The 25,000-nt window shown below is 42.9% G+C and overlaps 1 protein-coding gene across 2 annotated transcripts in view; it reads right to left on the bottom strand.

Moving 5' to 3' along the window:
- Positions 1 to 19,232, bottom strand: part of LOC130164115 (phosphofurin acidic cluster sorting protein 1) — a 58,519-nt gene extending 39,287 nt beyond the window's left edge. For both annotated transcript variants that reach the window (XM_056368573.1, XM_056368572.1), the window contains exon 1: positions 18,729 to 19,232. In XM_056368573.1, the coding sequence (XP_056224548.1) occupies positions 18,729 to 18,883 (155 nt within the window). In that variant the 5' untranslated portion in view covers positions 18,884 to 19,232. The remainder of the gene's footprint in view (positions 1 to 18,728) is intronic.
- Positions 19,233 to 25,000: the final 5,768 nt, after the last annotated feature.

Raw genomic sequence — 25,000 nt, forward strand, 5'->3', positions numbered from 1 at the left:
TCCTGATCCACATCTTATCAGTGTTTGTCCAAATGGAGCACAGTATCCAACGCTGCTGACACACATTAGAAACTGATAGTGCTGTCTGCTCAGGGCTGAGGGAAAGCAAACAAACATGTACACAGAGGAGGCTAATTGTAGTTCGGTTGATCAATATGCATGAATGTTTTACTATTAACTGTGACACAGAGAGGGAGACAGACAAAGAAGGATGAGGGAGAGAAGAAGAAAAAGGACGAAAAAGCAACATGACACTAATCCAGTAGCTTTTAATATAGTGCAGATCGATCGAAGCCAAGTTTAGGGAGCCAGAGTCTGTCTGTCTGTCTGTCTGTCTGTCTGTCTGTCTGTCAGCATGGTCATGTTGACATTACAGATACATAACACTGAAATGTCCGCCAATATCTGATAACTAATCACCTTGAGTCATTGCAGAATATATCGATACAGATATCTCACATTCAGTGCTACAGCAGCATTAGAGTTTACCTGCTGCTTCTGAAACACTGTGGTCTTTTGTGCAGATGCAGTGCCGTCAGTGTGTATACAACTCTAGACTCCGTCTATCTTGTTTTTCTATGTTGTTTGGCTCTTATATTAAAAAAAAAAAACCCGGAGCTACAGCTTATTATTCCTTCCTCTCTGTCAATGCACAACCTCTTTTGAAATGAAAATAAATAAATCATACATTTTTGAAACTTGACTTGAATATAAAGTGTAGACCAGCCGAATTAAAAAAAAAAAAAAAAAATCCTTCCTTTATGAAACTCAAATTTCAGACAGCATTTTCATTCAACTGTTACGTCAGATCCTCTGATCCGTATTCCAGTTCCTCGTTGCCATGAAGCTTCAAACGAGCAGCAGAACGACAAAGACAGGATAATGAACAGAATGTAGAGAATGCAGTGCTCAGGTAATATTTCCATAACCCAGCTAATTTACATATTTGGGTGTTTAAGAGTGTTAACTGGGATTAATTGGGGTTAACTATTTACAGTCATTAATGAGTCTTAGATTTTCTATTACTTCTAAATGGGTCCACTGGTGCATCCTGCTTTGAAGAGTTACTAAGCTCATTAGCTTGGCTTTTTAAAATTCTTTTAGATGCCAGCAAGGGCACAATTTAAAGTAAACAGTGAAATGAAAACAGCAGGAAAATTATCTTTGAGCAGCTTTAAGACAGAAATATTTATGTAGGATTCATGTGCACTGGAGATGCGTTCAGTGTGTACCTCATTCATTCCCCTGTGAGCACGTACAGAAGCCAAGTATGTCATTGGAGATGCGGGACGTTAGCAAGCAACGCGTCAAAAGCAGCAAAAGTCACAAAAATAATTATCTCCTGCTAAAAATAAATTAGTTGCTTTTCTAAAAATGAGCGTTTGGCCTCCTGCTCCTCTGACGTCTCGACCTGTTCTTTTCAGATCTGCACAGTGAATTGCAAAAAAAGGCTCGACAACAATAGATGCAAAGACTCACCTTGAACTTCAAGGTGAGTTTCAATAAACATTAACTGCAAAGAACGACGTAACATTAAACTACCTCTCATCAGCTAATGGCTTTGGGAGACGTCGGGCCCCCGTCGTCCTAATCTCTCCGGCCCCGTCTGCTTTTGTTGTTTTGGTTTTCGGGAACACGGGAGCTTTTATGGAAATCTGGGAGAAGTGCTTTACAAGTTACGGGCTATAATTAAATGTAACTGTGAGACGTGTGTGTTAGTGGAGCGACGGGGCAATGAGAGAAGAGACGCTCGGTTTTTACCAGAATATTCTGTTCAGGAAGATTAGAGGTGAAATGAAGCCGACCGTCGGTCCTGCCAGTCTCTGTTCCTCTTCTGTGACATTTCCTTTTTCCATAGCGTGTGTCTGTGTGTGTGTGTGTGTGTGTGTGTGTGCGTGTGCGTGTGTGAAACGGAGAGACAGCCAGCATCTGCAAACAGAATCTATTAATAATTCTGCTGCCCGAGCCTGACATTGTGGGTGTAAGTGTTTTTCGGTAAACGTCAACATAGATCACTTATCAATTTTTGAAGGTGTGTCACCTGCATCACGGGATGGCAGGTTCTTACAACAGGGGCGCGGTCACACTGACACAATGCCTTAGGACCTGTGTAAATGCATGTTTTTCTGTGTATGTATATATGTGTGTGTGTGTGTGTGTGTGTGTGTGTGTGCTGGAGGCTTGTTGTCCCCCCCTCACTCTTCAATTTCACCCATTTCTTATCTCGCCCAGTAACACAAGCTGTCCACCATTGTCCGCCAACAAAAAGCAGGGCTATCTCTCCCTCTGCCTCTCATCTCCTGCCCACTCTCCCTTCTTCTCTCCATTCAAGGCTTTTTCCATTTCTCCTCTGGCAATTCACAATTCTCCATCCTCCTCCGTCTGTCTCATCTGATAGCGCCTCTGTTTCCCTCCATCCCATCACCCTGCTCCTCCTTCCGCTCCTGTTTTTCTCAAACCAGCCCCCAAAGCCCAAGTTTATCTAATTGGTTTGTTTACTTTTTCAGAATCAGTGGGGGTTTTTTGGGGGGTTTTTTTTTTGGCTCTGCCTTGCTCCATCTTTCTCCAATATAGGATTTGGATTGATTTTGTTTTATTCCAGTCCAGTCTTGCCCTCTCTGTGTTCTCTCTCTCTGTCTCTCTCCGTCTTTCATATCCATCTCCACTTTATGCTAGCCGGGTCCCTCCGCTCACAGGCACATTCAGGTCATAAAGTTAAGACAATAACTGACACCATTTATATCATATAAATGTCTTTTTTTGTCACACTTCCACTTAAAGCCAAGTAAAAGGTTGTTTTTACTGTTGTCAACTGAAAAATAAAAGTCATGTGAAGCACAGACATGTCAAAGCTTTTCTTGTGTACAGCTACATGCTGCCACCCCCGCTAACATTAGAAAAGATTATGACATTATAACAACACCAGCCTCAAAACTCTTGTGTTGGCCAGATTGTAAGTTTTAGGAAATACAACATTAACCTTTAGGCCAAAAGAGCGGGTGTACTGTATTTTACAGCAAATTACATGATATTCAACGCATGAGTCAACGGTGAGACCAACATTTTGTTGCTAAATTGATCACGCGACGACGTGTCAGGATCGGTCTGATTCAACTCAGGATATGGCACCAACTGATAGAGACTGTACCACCCGACATTTGTAACCGATTTCTCGGGGGAAACCCCTGCGATTGAAAACCTCAATGTACAGATCCAAAAACGACATATGACAATTTGTGATATTCAATCACGTAAAAGAAACTGGGGTGGACTTTGAAAATGCTGTGACTTTTATTTTGAAAGATAGAAGAAGTTTGTAAAGCCTCTAAACATCAAGTGTGTGAAGATGCCAACCAAGACTTTTGACCTTTGTGCAGCCAAGCATGCTTATGGTTGGCAAATACACACACACACACACACACACACCCCATTCTCCCACTGTGCCCTGCCTATACCATGTCTACTTATGATGCAATGATCTCTCACGGATGCATGTGCATTTGCTTTAATGAATATGCACATCAGTCTGCCAGTGTGTGTATGTGTGTGTGTGTGTGTGTGTGTGTATGTGTTAAAGGAAAAAAAGAGTGTGTAAATGTATGTGTCAGTCTGAGCGTGTGGGAGGAACAGTGACAGAAACAGAGTGGGTGAGTGTACAATGGCATAAGTAGGTTATAGGTAACACGTTGTTGTTTTGTGTGTGTGTGTGTGTGTGTGTGTGTGTGTGTGTGTGTGTGTGCCAGCCACATGGACTGTATGTACTATATACATCACTGAGCGTGCAGTATGTGGTTTTACCATACAGCTATAAGGCAGTTGTGTGTGTTTTCCTGCTCTGACTCATACTTAATCTGACGGCAGAGCAGAAGTGATTCCTCCATCACAGCGAAAAAAAAATGTATATATATATATATATATATATATATATATATATATACACACGTGTGTGTGCGTGTGTGTGGGTGTGTGTGTGTGTGTGTTTGTGTGCACTTATTGCTCACCACAGTGCTCATCAAGACCAAATCCTGGCATCACTCTTTGCTGTGTGCTTTTGCCCACTGCAGGGGAGCTATTTGAGCGTGTGACTGCATGTAGGTGGGTGGGCACTTCATTTTTTTGATGTTGTTATACGAAGCTATCTAGTGTGCGTATCGGTACGTGGGTGGCTGCTGCCTCGTTTTGGAAGGCATGAGAGTCGACTGTGCAGTACGTGTGCGCGAATGTGAGTGAGTTCTGATGTTAGCCAATGAATCCGATCCCTGGAGGAATTCAAAAATGAGAAATATGGGAGAAGTAAACAACAGTGACCAAGACGATCTTGGACAGGCCAGTAGTTCAACATTTCTGTGCTTAACACGACGTGACAAGAGAGAAACAGCGAGAGAGAAAGCGCTGGAAAGAAAGTGAAAGCTCAAACCACAGGAATTGGATGAGATGAAATAAAAAAGAAAGATGGAGGGATGAAAATAGAATAAAACGGGTCAAACAAGTGAGAGAAAGTGAAGGTGAGCACGTTGAGTCACGGTGCAGGAACACAACAGCTTTGCGTTCGTGAAGAGAAAAGAAAAAGAGCAAGTCACTCATGTAGCTGAATACATATATGAATGTGTGTGTGTGTGTGTGTGTGTGTGGTGTGTGTGTGTGTTTGTGTGTGTGTGTGTTTCCCCCGGAGCTAGCGTTGCCATCTGCGCACCAACGTGTAAGCACTGCTCTACGTCTGGACTGGAAAATAAAAAATAAAAAAAAATTTAAAAACAAGGCTCGCTGATCACATCCAATCTCCGCTACAAACACAACTGCACAGTAATACACTTATCAGTCTGTTACGCAACCCTTTGAACAAATGGCTTGCAGAAAATACATGAGCAGAAAGTGCTTTTTCTCAGCAACAGTGACAAATAGCAGCCCGTGGCCCGAATTCAATCTGTGAAACAGGCAGAGCATTTTAAACCAGGAAGACACCCACCTTATGGTGCCTTCCAGAGGTGGCGTGTTGTTTGTGTTCATGACAAGAGCACAGCCAAATGAAAACTCAAATTTTACTTCAGGATCACGACTGACACATGAAACTACGCCTCTCTCCTCTTCACTTAACCCGACAGAGGAAAAGCAAGAGAGAGAGAGAAAGTGAAACTGGAAGTTGCATGAGATTAAATGAAAAGGAAAGATGGGGGGGTGTATGAAAAAAAAAAAAAAAAATAACTAGTCCGGGAAAGTGAAAGTGAGCACGATGAGTCATGGTGCATGAACACAATAGCGTTGTGTTGGTGAAGAGAAAGATCAAGAACTTCCAAACAGCATCAGTTGTTGCTGTATTTGTGGCCAAAAGCACCTGAAAGCACAAGACACGGTGTTTCCACTTCAAAACTCATCAGCACTTTCAAGGATGTTCAGGGACTTTCAGAGGCTTCTGGGAAGGAAACTACCACCATACATTTAACAAGCCAAAGACTGGCAATACTGTTAAACACTCGCTTTAAAATTCTCATTTCATTACATTAACATTTCGAGACCAACCGGGCCCTCTCTCCAAATTTAAAATGATATTGTTATTGTTCTTGTAAACAATAGCGTCCTCAGATCATCCATGTTGTTGCACGGATACTTCACCTTTCAAGGTTTTCATCAAATTTACCTTTCGGCTGCAGCATGTGACAGAAAGAACTGTCACACAGGAAGAGACTGCTGCAATAAAGTGAAACATTGCAGGGTTTGAACATCATGACACTCGCTTATGAAACAACGGGCATTACATGAGAGAGGTTAAGGTCCCACACATCTCCTACATGAAGAGCAAAACCCACAGACTTAAAGAGTTGAAACAACATTGTTTAAGTCGTTCTCTGTCTCTTTGTTGCCGTCTCAGATTTCTTTGAGATAGTTTTGTATTTGTAGTTCTTGGTTGCCTTTATCGTTGCTTTGCATGTATTTGTAGCCGTCAAATACCCTCACTCTGGCTACTGTATTTAATATAAGGCCAATATAAGCTACTGTATACATTTCACTGATCTAATCACAGTCGTTCTGCTTTACTTTTCATTACATGTCTATTGTATTGTTCCTTGACACGGCTAAGGACGCGGATCAACAACTGTGCTTAAAATTAGCAGACATGCAAGGCATTTCCATTTCCATTTAGGAAATTTGCATTCACTGAGAGCTAGAAACAGTTGCAATGTGACACAGCGGGAATGTAATGGAGCCCGTGACAGTGATGTTGGTACTATGGCAGCAGGTGAGTGTGTACCAGCTCAGACAGCCATAATGGCACCTCGGGTGTTGACTGCTCCAGAAAACAATGGCAGAAGAGGTGAAACAGCACTCGATGGCTGATCCATCACAGCTGTTGGGGAAGGGGAGGGTGCGACTGTGGGGCAGAGCTGTAATGGTGGCACTGGAAAGGAGAAGGCCAGCAGGGGATGGTATATCAGAGGGGCTGAGTAACAGACATGAGTAGAGACAAAAGAGCTCGGGCTTAACCTGCAACAGCGAGGTATGAGTCTGTGGGGGGTGGGGGGGGTAAAGGAGACACAGATGGAGAGGTGAAAACACAAGAAAACGGAAATGTGAGGAGGAGAAAACAAGAGAGAAAATTGAAAGTGGAGGTGAAGAGGGAAAAGGAAGCATGTGGCAGAGCTAATTCCTCCATCAGCTCACGTCTCTGTGCCATATCTCCTCCTTCTGCCCCAGCTGCTCCCCTCCCTTTCGCCAACCCCCCCCCCGGCTTTGATGTCGTCCTTTTCTGATAAAGCCTGCCTTTTTTTTTTCTTCCCATCATCCTCACCCACCCCTCTTCTTGTCACCTTCATCCACCCGAGCCCATTTTCTACCTTCCATACGCTAATCCCCCCCCCCCCCCCGCTCTCATCTCACTCTCGGCCTCACGCTCCCTCCCCCTTGACTTTTCACAACAGGCCCTCCTCTCCTCGCTCTCCTCTGCTCCTCACCCTCTGTCTGCCTTGTTTCCCGACTCGTGCATGAGAGACACAGGTTTTCCTCTGCAAAACCCAGTGGCCATGTTGTTATTCAGTATTACACCGACTTTTACTATGCCCTCAACAGTCACTACTAACTTATGCATTCAGATGCTTGGACGCTGTTTTCATCTCGCTAGCTCGACTACAGAACAGTTTGCTGGATAAATAATCAATGATGATGGGAAAGTGTCGTCGTACATGACAAATAACTGACTGCCAAAATAAAAGTCCCCCAGTAACAGGGCACCTCAGAGGGCTTTATCAGTGTCACTGTACATGGAGGTATAAGGTTCAAGACAACCACAATGTGGCAGGGAACCAGGCTAGTAGGCTGAAGTTTGCAACTAGCTAAAGTATATAGAGCTGAGCAAATCAAAAAAATAATTCAAAGTGCAATATAATTAGAAATAATTACAGATCATTAACGTGCTCATTCAGCATTGATTCCAGGTTTACATGAAGCTCAACATATCATGAGCAATAACTAAACTGAAGCAGAAACAATTAAAGTCAATCAATGGAGAGAAAATGCACCAAATTATGACTGATTCACTGTTTCAGTCATTTTCAAGCAAAAAATGCCAAAACTTTACTGTTCTGCTGCTTAAATGGGACAATTTGCTGCTTGTTTTTTCATATATTTCTTTGCAGTTGATGCAACAAAACAAGCATTTTGAAAACATTGGGCTCAGAGTAATTGTGATGAATTTTATAGACTGATTAAAAACAAAATATTCATTAACAAAAAAAATCTGATGATGCAAGGGCTCATTAGTTGCAGCCACATATTAAGCTGTTGATCATAACTCTGTTTTACACTGACCTTATCTGTCAGACTGGCAAAATCAGACAGATGAGTCCGGCAAAGTCCCAAAGCTTCTAATTGGCTCGGCCGTTTCTCAAGCCAAGTAAAACAGACATTTAATAGAGCAACACCAGACCTATTTGCAAATACTGACAAAATTAGAGATGAGAGCGACAGTCCAGAGGTCTGGAACAAGGCTAACTTCACCCTTCACTTCATCATTTCCTCCGCTATGGTACCCCGAAGACGCCTCATCGCTCTCTCCTCGCCCTTTCTCGTCTTTCTTTGCTGTGCCTGTAAAGATGAACAGTCACCCTGCTGACATGAGCTGACACGCAGCCTGAAGCAAGTACACCCCGCCAGGACACACACACACACACACACGCACGCACGCACGCACGCACGCACGCACGCACGCACGCACGCACGCACGCACGCACACACACACACACACGTAGCCGCTGTAAAGTGTTATTTGATGTAAGCCGCTAGGTGAGGCAAGACTATTTGCACTCTATGAAGCATACAGTGGTGTTACGAGGCAAAAAAAATAAAAAAATAAAATACAGGAACACCACACTGAAACACTCACACAAGCACCATTTAAGTGCAAGGTCAGCCAGGACAGCGATTCAAGAGCTGCCAAACATAATGAAAATGACACTGCTAAAGGCAGCATTCAGCGTGAACACACAGCTTGAACAAACAATAGCACGTGCACAAAACAACATGCACACACTCCGCCAACGTTTGATATAATGCGCAGGTGAGACAGGCCACATTTAAGTGCAGCAAAGAAGGTAGTGAAGATGATACTTAAAAGCTACAATAACGTGAAAACAGTGTGAACGGGCGCATACACACACACGCACGCACGCACGCACGCACGCACGCACGCACGCACGCACGCACGCACGCACACACACACACACACACACACACACACACACACACACACGTAGCGTTTGATGTAGCGGCGAGGTTGAGGCAAGAGGCAGCAGCAGCGATGATAATCACACCATGAAAGGTGGCGCGTTACCTGAAAACACAATACACACTCTGACACACACACACATACAGTATATGTACATAATCAGCCTTTGAATCACGGCGCACGGTGATGACAGCGGCAGCATGAATACACGCGTTTAACACAATAACACCAGCATGTGGTGGAGGATCCGAGTTCAGGCCAGATGATGGTTCAAGGAGCTGTTGTGAATGCAGTGCAACGCTGTGAGAAAAGGCTCTTAATGTGACAACAGTGTGAGCATGCGATAACACGCACACCGCCTTCATTAAATGAAAAATCTCTAGGGGAGACGAAAAAGAAGAATCAAGAGCAGCGAGAGGTTGATGAAAATGGCTCTCACCACCATCTCGCTGTATGAGCTGTGTGTACAGCTCTCTCTTTTGAGGGGCTGTTTGGCTGAACATACATTACAAGACACGATGAACTGAAGTAAATGGACGCTGTTTCAAAAGGCAGAGTCTCAGCTGTGACTGAAAGACGGATTGAAAACCCCTGCGAGTGTGTTTTTCCATTTTTTTTTTTGTTTTCCAATTTGCCCCTGCGTCTGCTACGAACCTCGAGGAAATGTTAACACACAGGCAGAAAAAGGGGAAGTTTTGTGTGGTAGGGCAAACACACGCCCAAAGACTTGTTTTTGCCAGTTAGGAAGATATTGCATTGACACTTAGATACATTCACTAAGCCTACAACCCTAACTAGGCAAAGGGCTGTGTTGGCAGGGATATGTAGACAAGGTATTACCATATTTCATAATGATTATCATAATACGTATATATATTTAAAGGCCAGTCGGACACCAAAAACAGCGCACAACAGTTCTGTTAGACTAACAGGCAGGGTTTTACAACTCAGGAAATTAACGTTGCGTTGTTATGACGTTGCGTTACGTTCAGCTTTCTTTTGCCAAACGACCCTGCATTATTTTGCCAGGCTGCTTTTTTCCCCCACATAGGATTAAGGTTATTCTAATTACAGTCTTACCCTAACCTAAACCACAACCACTACATCCGGCTTGTAACAGGGGTTTTCTACTCCTCTGTCAACCTTTGCAACATACACAGACCATATGTGGATGTAGTCTAAGCTCTACACTTACCCGAACCCGAATCATTATCCGAGTTTAAATTTAAGTTTACCTTGTAGGGACCAACTTTTTGTCCCCAAACGAACTCATTTCAGTCCACACAAAGCAAGTAGGCGACTACACACTCATGCATGAACACATGCAGGCTGAGGTGTCTTGTGTGTTAAAAAAAAAAAGACCTCTTGCTCTTTCACTCACTTTTTTCCAGTGAGCTTTTCCCTCATGTTTCACTCCGTCTCTAGCTTCATTCACTTCCAACCTCTCTCCCTCTCTCTCTCTTCATCCCTTTCTGTCTTGCTCTACTTCCCACAGCCACAGGCAAGGACACAAAGAGGCCTGTTACTTCCTAAGGAGGGCAGAATCAACCCTTACACACACACACAACACACACACACACACACACACACACACACATACACACACACACACGTAGCACATTCAGCTCCGTCAAAATCTATCACATATGTTCACAAAACAAAAGCAGCCTGTGTGAGGTTATTATATGTTGAAGCATTTGTCAACTGCAAAAAACCAAAACAAACCAAAGCAAACCAAAGCAAACACACCAAAAAAAAACAAAAAAACAGTGACCACAAGTTGTTGTTGTTGGCAGGTTTGCTAATCATGTTTTTGCGAGTTTGCACTTTGTTATCGAGACCACAGCCCTGTGCTCTGGGTTGAGAGACTGAGCATGTGACCTGCAGAATGTGTGTGTATGTGTGTGTGTGTGTGTGTGTGCGCGTGTGTGTGTGTGAGAGTCAGACAAGATAAGCTAGTGCTTGTGTTAACAGAAAGTGAAAAATGTCTGTTGCTGGTGCATGTGTCTGCGGTTCATTAACTATGTGCGAGTTTACAATGAAAATAAAGCTTCCCTCGGTTAGAGGCTCCTGCAGGAGCATACGGCAGGATCCCTCTTTTTGTTGTCACACACAACACCAGCGCACACGCACAATACAATTGACCCTTCGTTAAAGCGATTACAGATTAATGAGCAGAGCACCCGCTTAATCCAGTTTAGCTTGAGATGGGGAGACGATGCCATCGGAGCTCACTGTCCGCCGTCGTGCACAACCGCACGTTGCTGGATTGGTTACCGTGGAACGGAAAACCTCTACATGAGTGGGCGCTCATAATAGCTTCCTGGTTATCAGCCAATCAGATCCTAATACAGCCATCATAATGGGCTGAGAGTATCGGAGTGACAGTGCGAGGCGAGTTCAGAGGCAGCTGCTGAGCCAGAAAGAGTAGTCAGGATATGTTTGTTTTCCCATCCTGCGTATCTTTACATAGCAGTGCCTCTGTGTCTGATCTGGTTAAACCTGAACGCATCCAGTCAAACTTAAATTTCTGCAAAATATAAAATCCTGCCTCTTAAAATAATTGTGGGACATATGCTTATTCGCTTTCTTGCTGAGAGTTCGATATAAAAAAAGATTGTGCATTAAATATGAAGCTATGAGACACGAGACAGTCAGTGAATCTCGGCAGGAGAAAGCCAGACTGGCTCTGTCCAAAGGTAAATGGAAAAACAGGGTGGTTATCCCACTCCAAAAATTAATGAACTATTCTTTTAACTATGGACTGTTGTAATTAGTTTTTGCTTTCATTTGTCATTTTTCATGTTATTTTGGAACTGATTTCAATAGGTTTTGCTGTTATTGAGGTAAAACATTGGGTAATACTAATGTATTACCTCTTATGTCACAAAGATATTGTCATGTATGGAGGGAAAGGTTTCTGCTGCCATCACTCTCTCTCAACTCAACTGGTGAATGAAACCAAGTATAGAAGGCTTTTTTTTTCCCTGAAAAAATATCTATAATGCATCACTAGAAAAAGATTAGAGAAGTGCCAACGCTCAATCATACATCCGAATTGTACAGTTTTGTTAAATGCAAACAGAGCACAACAACACTACCAATGTAACACACTCAAACTATCTAAAAAAGGTAAAAAAACAAAACAATTAGATGAAATTTATAAATAGTTCTCAACTAAAACAACCTCAAACTCCTGCAGAATTGAAGAAATGTCAATAAATTTTAGTCACTAATCCTTAAACACAGGTACCATGTCAAGGTCAATCTGTGTTAAGTGCATTACAAGCTTGTGTTATCACCCAGGGGAAACAGTGTGTAACATGAGCTGGAGAGGATTAAAGTCCGATGCTTGTGTTGTTTGCATGGACATGCGGACATACAGTGGCAGCACAGACGCACAAACGTTGTGTTTATGAGTGTATGTGTTTATTACAAGTCCTTGTGTGTACCTGCAGTAAACTACTCCAAACTTTAACAGTGTTCACCGTGCAGTCAGTAAGAGAAATGTTCCAGACGACTTCCTCCCAGGATACTTCAGAGATGAGTCAAATGTAAACAAACTGAGGTGTCCAGCAAATGAATAGTTTAACCCTAACCACCGGAATTTTATTTTTCCATCTCGTATTCCCATCTAAGCAACTCACATTTCAACAGGCTGAAAATGGGATTATGCAAAAAACACAGTGTGAGCGTTGTGTGTCGGCATGATTTGTGTTTCCCACACAGCATGTTTGTTTATGTAACTGGATGCCACTGAATCCTTGTTTATAACACATTGGATGAACAGTGAAACATATGTCAGTGACACTGTCCGTGAATAGGTGTCACTACACCTTAGAAATGTGTGTGTGTGTGTGTGTGTGTGTGTGTGTGTGTGTGTGTGTGTGTGTGTGTGTGTGTGTGTGTGTGTGTGCGTGTGTGTGTGTCTGCACTAGCTGCCAGATGGGAGTGCAAGATTCCACAGCAGGGGGATTACTGCCAGGAGACAGGCAGGGGAGCTCTCAAAAACATGTAAATATTATAATACCGCAACAAAGACCTTACTTGACTACGGCAGTGTTACAGCCTGACTGACCACAACCTCTCCACTGCAGCAGCAGCAGCAGGACTCCTCTCTCTTCCAAAATGCATGTAAGACATAAGATGATATTTCTACTGGAAATTGTGTTTGAAAAAGTGGTGGTCACATAATATCGTCACGGACTAGAAAATTGTAATTAGAACAAGTTAGCTGATTTAACATGGAGGAGTTTCTGATGACTCATGTAATATCCTCTGCCGCTATTGAAGAGAAAAAATTCACAGTCGAGTGAAAAGGTGTCAAAAACGTGTCTTGCCGTCTTTACAGCGGAAACGTACCGGGCTCCAAATGAAGAGCTGAAAAAATGCTAACAGCCAGAGAAACTCATTCAGACCACTTCCAAAGGCCTGACAACGTGTGTCACCGAGTGAGAATGTGACAAGCTGCACAAATGTGGCATTTACATCAATGGGAGCTTTTCATGTTTCACTTTAAGAGAGAAAAGGCTTCAAAAGTTGAGGAACGGTATTTCAGGGAAACTTTCCCAGGGACTCTCGTCTCTTTCTTTTTTTTTTTCAAAATCAGATGTTGATAAAATTGGCAACCTAAAATCAGGGTCATCCAATGTGGTCTCTGAGCCTGAGCAGCACCCAAGGGAACCAGATCAGGTTTTAAGGTCTGATACCAATACTGATACTTTCATTTTAACTCATTCTCAATTCTTAAAACAGACTGTTCCCTTGTGAATTTTGGTCTTAGTTTTAGAGAAGTGTATAAGAGTGTATTTATGCCACTATTGGGCATTACAGCGCTGAAAGACATACCAATGTAATTCTTTTGAGTGGGTTAGCAGCTGGGTGTGAGGTTTCACCGCAGGTTTCTACATCCTGCCAGCCTTCAAGCTTCAAGCCATTTCAAATACAATATTAGCACTATAAATACCACGAGGAAAAACACAGTCCCGAGTCTTTGTAAATCCACTGGATAAACAGATCATTAAAGATAATAAAGAGCATGTCATCATCGCTCATCTCTCCCTGGGGCTTAAGGTTGGGAGGCTATGCTATCAGAAATGAGAAATCATGATGGAAAGTCAGGGTGAGGAGGAGGAGGTGGTTTGCACTTTGCACTCTCTCTCTCTTCATCTCCAAAAAGCGAGCCAAGCCGCGAAGGAAACTTCAGACCTCTCGGTCACTCAGCTGCGCGGAAGAACGAGCAAGTGCCAGGGCATGTGGCAAAGCCAAAGCGTCTTAATGACTGGCACTACCCGGCCTGTGTGTGTGTGTATGTACACGATAGCCTGTTGGCCGCCCCCCCCCCCCCCCCCCCCATTTCTTTCCATTAGTGTGTGTTCAGCAGCCGGGGTTTGGGGGGCAGGGAGGATAATGTAACGCTGACACTTGAGGAACGGCGAGTGTCGTCCCTCCATTGTGTTGTGGGGCAATTATAGCAAACGAGTCTAACAAATGCACAATGTATAATTCAGAACATCCTGCATTTCTGCACCGCGCTTCTTCATGCCAACAGTATTCGTTACCAGCCCAGTAGATAAGCATCTATTTTTAATGTAATGACCCTGCTGTTTTCACTTATTTATATGTTTATTACAGCTCTAAATGTTAAGGCTTTTAGCTGATGATCTTTTGAGGAGCTTTCTAAAATCACTGTTATCTTGTATTATGGTCCATAATTTTTGGCTCATGCGGGTTTAACAACTAATTCTCCAGAGAGTGGTGAACCATGCAATTACAAAAAGGAGAGTTTCAGAGTTGTTTATTCGATTAGAAAAGGAAATCCATTGGCTAATAAGAGACATGAATGTTCTTTGAATCATGGTTGAGATGGTTATGTTGTGCATTTAGTGAAGAGTTAAAGCCACGAGGCAATTAACTTGGCTTAGCATAAAGACTGGAGTCAGCTAGCCAGCCTCTGTCAAAGTCAGACTTTAAAAATCTGCCTACCAACACCTCTGAAGCTAAATAATTAACAGGCTGTACCTTGTTTGCTTAACACGCACACAGACTGAGAAGTAAATATGATGATTTGTGGTTTTATCCTGAGTTACGGAGCTGTAGAGAGCCAGGCTAGCTGTTTCCCTATAGCTTTCAGTCGTTGTGCTAAGCTAAAAAAAGCTAATCAGCTCCTGTCTCTAGCTGCAAAGTTGGTGTCAATTTTCTCATCTCGCTCTCTGCAAAAAGCAGATAAGAGCATTTCCCCAAATGTCAAACCATCTCTTTAAGTAGCCTAAATGTTAAGTATATGCTCCTGTCTTTTGTAGCAAAATACTTGGGTTATAACATAAATATGCCAATTTAACTGTTTGAGCCCTTTAAAAAGGATCCCATTGTGAAAACAAGTTCATTAGACCAGTAGTTCCTAATCTGGGAGTCAAGACCGCCCAGAGGGGGATTACAACATAAATCTGAACAGCGAGATAACTAAACAGAAGAGGAAGGCAGACAGAGCCATTTTTGTTTCATAAAATTTCTTTTTCTGATTTTTTTTTTCTTGTAAATTGCTGCGAGATTTCACATCTTCAGGCTCCCCAAAAAATATTCTAATGAAAGCGTCTGCATGATTGGTTGAACTGCGTAGACGTGCAGCCTGTGACGTCTAGACAAAAGCCTCTCTCCCTCACCATCCTCCAAGTCAGTCTCCACACTCCTTCCTATGGATCTGATCTCTGGGAAAGAGATTCCTCTATTCACTCAAAGCTTGGAAAGCGCCGTGAAGCACAGAGCAAAGACCTAGCATCCATCTATGGACCTAAGGCGTGGGACTTTCCCCCCTCTGCTCGTCAAGGAAGCCTTCTTTAATAATGCAAGGCGAGGATCTCTGCGACAGGGCCCATTCCTGGAATACCTGACACAGGGTAGCTGCAGGAGGAGGCCTTAACTAAATTCTGCTGGATACTGGAATCCGAACCATTTGTGGTGCGAACATTGGCCGACGCTGTCGACATTCCACCTGGCAGTAACACTAAATACACCTGAGAACTGCTGATCTTTATACACTACGGCCTCTAAATATTTATGAGGTGAGGCTTCGGGGCTGGTGGAGCAGCTACTGTACTCATCAGTGGGATTATTTGACTGCAGAAAATGAGCGTTTCATGCCCTGTGGTGAGGGAGACGAACCAATGAAGCGTGCAGAGAGGGGGGGATAGTGGCAAGCACCCGTTTATGTTGTATGTGTGTGTGTGTGTGTGCTGATGACACTGCAGAACCAAGTAGAGACAGAGAAGAGAGGAATCACCCTCCGCACCACGCTAAAAGAGCTGGTCTAGAGCCAGTGAAATGATTTATTCCTCTCTGGTAAAGAATAGAATAGAAGGTCAGGAGGGCTGAACACAGAAATGACCTCAGAGGCACTCACGCTGTGTTGATGGGTATGAGGAAGGGTGGGGCTGGTTTTCAGATGAGCCCTGTGCCCTTCAAAACAAATATTCGGGGTATCCCGGTTGCTCAGGAAGACGGATATGGCCCGCTCGCAAGATTTGACTCATATCTGCCGTGATATTATCTCTCGTGCTTGAATATTTCCTGTCACTCCCCTATTGAATATGATCAAAAAACAAACAAGTGGTTGGTTGATATGTTTCTCATGTTTCCAGATTCTCTACAAACGGGGCAAGCAACCGAGCGCATGTTTATGCTGGCAGGGAAAACTCAACCTACAGCACTGCATAAACAACATACCTAGTGGCATTGTGGGTAGACAGGAAGAGGTTAGAGCAAAAACACCTCAGCTAGAGGGTGAGGGAAGGGGGGGGGGGGTGTTCTTAGTCCTTGTTGCAGGAACAAAGATTAAGCTACAAGAAAGCCAACAAGAAGCAAGTAGGCCAAACTGGGCTGAGGGCAAAACATCAACACTGACTGTATCTCAAGTCAATAGGCGATGCAGGTTCTCCTGGCTGTGCCACAGATTAGCTGTCAGCCCCCGTTCTGAACACTTTCCTGTTGCCTGTGTCTGTGAGAAAATCCTATTTAAATGTAGATGACAGAGCCACCGCTTCTACCTCCATCTCCCAGTCCCATCCTCCGTATCTTCACCACCATCACCACCACCACCACTACCACCCCACCCTCATTTTCTTTTTGGCTCCGTGAGTCTCTCTCTGTTGCTGCAACTGCAGTGAAATCGAAGATATTTGACGGACCGTGACGCCTGCAGGAAAAAAGCCGCCCCCCCCCCCAAAAAAAAAAACACACACACAATCACACTTTGAAGCACGATGCCAAGATAAACAAATCAGCTGTGGCTATATGGCGCACATACACAAAGAAGGTGATAATGCACATCTTAAAAGAAGGGTCAGGAGGAAAGATATTCAAAATGTGGGCTAAGAATGGATGTTTTATTCATGCGTGCTGTTCAAAAATATAGATCCAAAACTGTATCATTTATTTACAAGCACATGGAGAGCACACACACATTGCCAAAATACTAAGAAGCAAAAATACACCCTTGAGGCTTTGCTTCGAACCCAGTAAAGCCCCAAAGCATTTCAAAAAGCTGCATTAAGATGTCAGCATGTGAGCTTTGTGTGATGCTTTTACCAGCATGCTTTATTCCCGCTAATTGCTCTCAGTAACATAAACATCTGGGCTCATCTCAGAGGATAAGGTTCAGTTTGCTGACCAGAAAATGAAATACAATTTCAGCATAAACTTCAGCCACAAATTCAGATTTACAAGCCAAGGTTAACTGGTGATAACTGCAAATAAAATGTAGAAATGTTTTTAAATCAGTTCTACAAAGAAAATGTCATGCTTTTCTTTTACTACATTCCCCTGCACAGTTTGATTTGTTGTAAAAAAAAAAATCCATCATCAACACTCCAACTGTATGTTTAGCCGGGCTTGTGATCAGATGAGCGGCACTTCAGTCACCGTGGTTAACCTTTGACCTTGAATCTAACCTATGACCACAGTTATTACGGCGGCATCATAAATATGGGAGGACAGACTTCAGCTGGAGCTCATATATATATATATATATATATATATATATATATATATATATATATGAACGTGACATCTGATGTGTATCTTTTCAATGCAGATAAAACTATCACAGGTTGCAAGTGTATCTGCTTCAGACACACATGCCAGCCGGCCGGATCCCTCCACAGACTGGCTGTGGAATCTTTCAGTCAAACAAAAGAAGCCTACTTGAATGCCTTTGTTTGGGGCTAAGCTTATGATAAGGTGTCTCGCCTACTATGACCTTGCTGCACTGCCCACATGAACACACAGAACAACTTTCATTGCATCACAGCCAACAGTGATCCAGCATGTCAAGGAAACAGGCAAAAAATGTGATCAAAAATGAGTCATTTCTGCCTCAAAGATCATTCCCACCTGCCTCTTCTTCCAGTAACCAATGTGTCACAGCACCTGACGTTAGAGCTAGATCATACATGGATACAAAATCCCCTTCTGTAGTTGCAGTGACAGTCTGCAACCCAACGCTTCATCAGTCTTTGTGTCTGCATTGATCAGGTGGGTAACAACTGAGGCCATCTCCTGCTGGGGAAAGGCTGCAGCTGCCCCAACACAAACACTCTTATTAGCATTAAAGATAACCAGGGGACATGTCTGCTTGTGCTATCTATAAAATTAAGGTTGTAAAAAGCTCCTAGGTAATGAACTGGTGGTCAAACTGGGGTCTGAGGATCTGTGAGAGGCACGTGGGCCTTAAAAAAGGGGTCCAATCAGATGTAGAGAACAAGTGAATATGTCAATTTTATAAAAAGAAAATGGTAATTACTGATTTTAATGTGATTCCCATATATCAATACTACATCAAAAGAAATAATATGACATGTGAGGTGAGGCAGTCATGGGTGTTTGTGTGAAAACCCACAGTGTAAACAAACAGATTGGGACATTTCCCATTCACAACCAGCCCATAAAATGATTAAATCATAACCCGGCTCTTGCCCCCCCCCCCCCTTTTTTTTTAACCGTGGCCCCTGTCACATACCTCGGCACACAGCTGGGCGAGGAGCGGTCCACCTCCCACGTAGCGTACAGGTTCATGTGGACCGGCCGGTTGGAGGTGATGCTGACCGGTTTGGAGGGCTGCATGTGCGGCGAAGGGACGCCCCCAGTCCGCGGGAGCCCTCCTCGCTCCGACATCCTGGAGGCTGAAAACGGGCGTTCAGACGGAGCTAATGGGAGGAATACCCGTAGTAGCCTGGCTTCTCCGTGTGTGTGTGTGTGTGTGTGTGTGTGTGTGAGATAGAGAGTGTGCTGTCCTTTTTTTTCGGTGCTGTCGGTCCTCCTCCTCCTTCCTTTAAGCCTTGTTTTTTCAGGCGGTGCAAATGCGTAAAACGCTCCCGTACAACGTTACAGTCAGTGCAAACGGAAAGTTGCTAATCGCCGCCTGATAGTGAAAACATTGCAGTCGTCGGGCAGCGGGGGGGGGGGGGTTTGTACCCGAAGGCAGGCGGCAAAAACCCCGCGTCTGTCTCCGTGTGTCTCCCTCTCTCTGTCTCCCTCTCTCTGCTCCTGCGCTTCAACTTCGTGTGGGCTCGGTGTGCTGCTGGTTCTCGGTGCAGGAAGCGGAAATTTTCTCTCGCAGAAGTCGCACAATGAGCAGAAAGCAGCAGCGAGCTACGCCTCTTCAGTTAGAGGACGTAAAGTGACTCCTGAGCACGAGCGCGAGAGGGGGGGGGGGGGGGGGGGGGTGGTTGGTGGGGTGGTGGCCAATCGTAAGCTGTAGTTATGTTACTGTAATTTTTTAAATCATGCGTTTCCTTTCATTATTATATAGTTGTCTTTCAATTTTTTTATATACATTTCCTTTAGCATATGTGTACATCAACTAGTATTTGCAGTATATCGGTGTATATTTAGTATATATGTTTTTGTGGCATGTGATTCGATTGTCAAAATTGTTTTTATTTTTAAAGGTTGTGCTACATTACACTTAGGCTAAAATCACTGAACTAGACGGAGGGATAAAAATTTGTTTTAAATTATTTAATGTATTTTTTAATTATTTTTAATTATTTTCATTTGTTTTTTGTAGCCTATTGTTCTATTCTACTATTCCATTCTATTGTTGACTTTCAAGATTTAATTTATTAAAATATAATATAATTTATAATAATAACAATAATTTTGGCATATGAGGTTATACTAGTTAACCCATTACATGTAGGCTGGAAGGTGGATGTCATACCTCCTGACCATGTGGGATATATTGAATATATTCTGAAATATATTTTAGAATATACAGAAACTGCTCTCGCATGTGACTGAGGAATAATCATTTCCTGTATATTCTGCTATTACTGTATCTAACACAGTATATATAGTCAGAATATCTCTATATAAGCCGGTAGACATATGGTAGTATAATATATCAGTACTGATTATTTTCATCTTACATGAAAAACAGGTAAACTCATGAAATGTACCCACAGATACAGCTGCCTTAAAGGCGTGGTCAGTGTTTTGGCTATAATGTGCATTAACCTAAAGCCAACTAACAACAGCATTTTGCAGTGTCAAAGGTTAGCAAAAAGGTTGCAATTCACCTGGACAGGACTGTATCTTGAATATTTTATGGTTATCATTAAATAAACAAATCAAATTGATTATCAACACCTTTCCCTCCTTAAGAGTGGCACTGATTTAAACCATAGATAAACTTTGGAGCTAATATTTACCCATCATTCACTGCTTTTCCACTCACTCCACCTGAATATTACTCCCTGTATCTGAAGAGAACTCTTTCATACATAAAGCTTATGTGTATTCTGGCAGGTTACTGAGGATCAGCATATGGGTAAGCTTTGTGGATTGTTCTGTTTTAGGCCCATATGGCACAACGACTGGAGTCTCAGGTGTTGCTGAAATTATTCCCATTAGTCATACACACATAAGAGCTTACACACACACACACCTTCTTTCATCTGTTATGAGCAGACAAATATACAAAGGTGCAAAACCGGTTACAGTCTGTGGATTCAGCTCAACTGTCATATATGACAAGAAGAGGGAAACCCCAGCTATTAACGTCCAGGGCTTGTTAGTCTCACATCCAGAGGGCTCATTATGAGGTAAAAATGTGTTGTTCATGTATTTTTCCACTTCTGTTTCACCAACTAGAAGCCTTACTTCACCCTTTTCCCCTCTAAAACAGACACCATGGTGCAGGTCTCCCAGGGTTTGGCTGCCCTGACAATGCAGCATGAAACAGGTGACAAAGGCTCACGTAACAAATACAGGGCTATGATTACAATCTCTGGATCTGAATATGAATCAGAAGTCACCGACGTCACCGCACAGCTGGTTGCCATCAGCTTGACGTTTCTCTATGGGCAGATTATCACAGCTGCGATCGGGGCTTACAACAACATTATGGTCATGGATGGATGTGTGCTGCTCTGACTGGCTGAGGATACACTCACAACTAGAAACATAATGAACATTTACCACAACATTCTTATTGAGATTTAGACAAAGTCTCCCTGAGGATTATGCTACCTTCAGGGAATGTTGGAAATATGACAATTGAACAAATGAAAATCAAATGACTGGAGGCTGTTGCTTGTCGAGGAGTAAATAACCACTGGTAATAATGCTGTAACAGAGAGCAAACAGCTAGTGTGTACTGTATGTTAGTGTTGTATGCGTGTGCAGTATGTTCTCTCTGTAACTTTCATCATGCATATTTGTTTATATGAAAACCATTAAGACATCAGTTAAATGGATTTTTAATTACAGCACTGTGCTGCTTGAGTCTTGGTTAAAAAAAATTAGCTACTACAAAGAAAAATGTTGGTATTTCCAACCACAAGTACTTGATAAACTAGTTTAAGTTCAACATGCGTATGAAAGGCTATAATCATAGTCAAATTTGAAGCTGGTTTGTATACTTCCTCTTACAACATGCCAATTTAACCACAGTAGAACTCAGCCTTTTGGCATTTGCTGTCAGTTTTGTGTTTTCTCATGTCATGCTGCCATTAGACGTGGTAAGCCTCTCGCAGGTCTCATTCCTCTTCGACTGAAGGTTTGACACTCGGTGCAATCAGCTGCTTCACTGATGAGCTAGAATTAAAACCATGCAGACTCTTTGTTGTCAGTGCCTCGCTCTGGATAATCAGCTGAATGACTTAAATGCAGTGCAAAACCCCTGCTCTTTTTAACAGGCTTCTCCCACCACCAGCTCCTGCCATTGATAAAGAGATTAGAATCAAGCAGATTAAAACATGGTCACGGGATAATCCTGGGTTACTTTTTACACAGCGCCCCAAATCTGCCAGGTCATCAAGTGACACTGGACACGCTCCAAATCCAACGTCAAAGTCAATTAAGTTTATTCCTTCTCTTATGCAACACGGCGATACTTCCTATATGTAGAGCTATGCAGCATGCATTCACATTGTATTGGGCAGTGCATACAGTATTTGCATTGAAATGGAATTCCTTGGCGTAATGCCAGGGTTTCACCTGTTCCCATCTGAATTTTATAAATGCGTAGATGATTTCTCCTTTCAAAATGCACCAATTCATATATATATATATATCATGGCTGAAACTAATGACCATTTTAACTATTGATGAATCTATTCTTATGGGACTGCTGAAAATGACTTTATCGGTGTAAAATTATAGTTTTACAAGTCATTTAGGTTTAAAGAGACTCTTTTAAACTCTGATTGCAGGAGTAAACAATAACAAAACACTGAATGGATGGTTGGCTCTGTGGGCAGTATCATCACAGTCTGTCGGCCATATTGAAACAATGAGGGGCGCTGGCAGGTGAAGATATGCTTACATGCCAGGAGATGATGTCATTAGGGGCAACTGTCCCACTCTCAAGCGTGTAACTGTGAAAATGGACATTTGTCGTCACAAATAAGACTATGCAAATACCCACTGCAGCCATCAGTAGTGGTGCTGTTGTATTTTTAAGACAATGAAGGCGTTTTGTTTGAACATGCTGCTGCTCCCTGTGAATGTGAACGCGTGTGCACTAGTGACCGAGTCATTACGGGGCTGCTGCAGCTATTTAGGTCACTGTGCTTCCTAGATGGTCAGGTGACTGTCACGTTAAGAGTCATCTACTGCCCCCAAGCGGTGGAAACGTGGACTGCACCTTGTTGTATTGGAAAACAACGGCAGCAGCAAGGGGCCTTCATGTTTGTGAGAATTAATGAGTCATTACTTGAAAGTCTGATGCATTAACCCCCAAGTCCCTCATGCATGTGGTGCTCCCCTGTTCACACTGCGATGACATCAGTGTTACCACAGCAACCGATTTGGTAAAAGACCTGAGTCAGTTGATCTTTTATAATAAGAAAGGTTGTCTGTCTCGGGCCAGGCCCCGATGCCCCACCTGGTGGAGCATGTGCCATTTGTGCTTAGTCTTTGCCCCGACGGCCTGGGTACGAGTCTGGCCTGTGGCCCTTTGCTGTGTACCATCCTCTCTCTCTCTCTCTTATGACTGTAATAAAGGCAAAAGCCTGAAAAAAATAACTTAAAAAAATGAAAAAATAGTCTGTCTCCAACTTTCTCTCTGAGTGATCATGTTACAGTTAATTACAGCTGAAATCACAGCTCAGTCTTTATCTTTCATTTATGTTTTTGGTTATTTTGTTAGACGAAGTCAAGTTAGCCTATCAGGACCAGGCAGTTTGTGACATCATTTGGAGGTTCCATCAAAAAACTAAGAAACCTGTGTAGTGTGTAGTGTGTATGATGTCATAATGTCACAAAGATTCCATAATGTATGTGCCTTTGATGCATCATTAAGTTTCCCAGGTTCAGAATTAGATTCCCCAGAGAATACTAAACATCACACCATTTACAGTTGGATGGTACTGGACGACACACAAAAGTCAAAAATCCCAGAGAAGAAAACGACTTGACATCATATCATGAAGCCATCGCAGAAAAACACGGAGGCTTCTGATCCCCCCGCCTGCAGATGTGAAGACACAAGCGGCATAGATTATGAAAAGCTCCGCATATTCATCACGGTGCTGACGCTGAAAGTGCTGAAGAAGTGTGGCGTCGCGATAACCCGCAAGCAGGATGAGTGGGTGACCCGCACCAAACGTCTGTTGGAAAAGATCGAGGATGGACTCATTGTCCGTCGAGGATTCTGCCCCAATGTCAAAGACACCAAGCGGGTCTGCAAGGCTGTGGTCAAAGACCTGCAGAAAGAGTTCGGGGGACAACGCAAACTGGAGACTGCGATTCTGTTACAGCAACCGTCTCTGGACACTGTCGTGGTGAAGTGTTTTCAACAGCACATCCGGCAGCTGTCGCACTCTGTTCAGCCTGACACCAACAACTACAGCATTCGCAAGTTTATTCAGGACTTCTTGTTGGCCGCTTCAATAGTAATCGGCGGCTCATTATTATTATTATTATTCGTATAAACATCTAGAAGCATCAGAGCCCGCTGGCAGGTGGAGTAGGTCATAACACACAACAGCATTGGCCTGTCCCCTGTCAGAAAAGGGCCTAATAGTGAATCAGTGGGGACCCAGGCCCCAACAACAAGGTCAGGGTCTCCCTGTGACGACGTGGGTTTCCTCCGGGTGCTCCGGTTTCCTCCCACACCCCAAATTTGGATAATAAACAAATCTGAATTATATTTTTGACGTTTGAAAGAACTTCTTTTTAAATTAGAGCCATCTATAATAATAATACTCTGTCATCATAGATATCATATTTATCATGTTGAATATTGCTCTTAATGTGCAAAGGAAACTATAACTAAATGCTATAAAAATAGAGTGGAGTAAAAGTACAATATTTTCCTACACAAAATGTATGCTCTGTATCCAAGTACAAGCTTTATAAATTTGTACAAAAATACACTTGGGTAAACTTAGTTACTTCCACTTCTACATATAGGCACCAATATCAATATACAAGATATATTGTTTTGTTGATTTAGTTATTTCTGGCCTAAAAGTAGTTTAAGTTTTTAGGGAGAGCAAAAACTGTAAAACTTCCACCATGTATGTGTGTAATCGCACAATGTAAATTCATCCTCATGACATTGAACTCCACTATTCCAAAAATTACCACAGAAGCCTCAAAGTAAATGAGCTGCTTCTCCTCTCAGCCTATAGTCACTTATCTTATGACTGGATCAGCTGACTCACACTTGGCATGCACTCTACATTCTACCACTGGCACATGATTACCTACTGTCAGTGAACACTTACAAAAACTGATGAACTGGAATCAAACTAAATGCAAATCTAGGGGCAGACCAGTGGC

Source organism: Seriola aureovittata, chromosome 23, assembly GCF_021018895.1.
Source record: "Seriola aureovittata isolate HTS-2021-v1 ecotype China chromosome 23, ASM2101889v1, whole genome shotgun sequence".
NCBI classification, from domain to species: Eukaryota; Metazoa; Chordata; class Actinopteri; order Carangiformes; family Carangidae; genus Seriola; species Seriola aureovittata.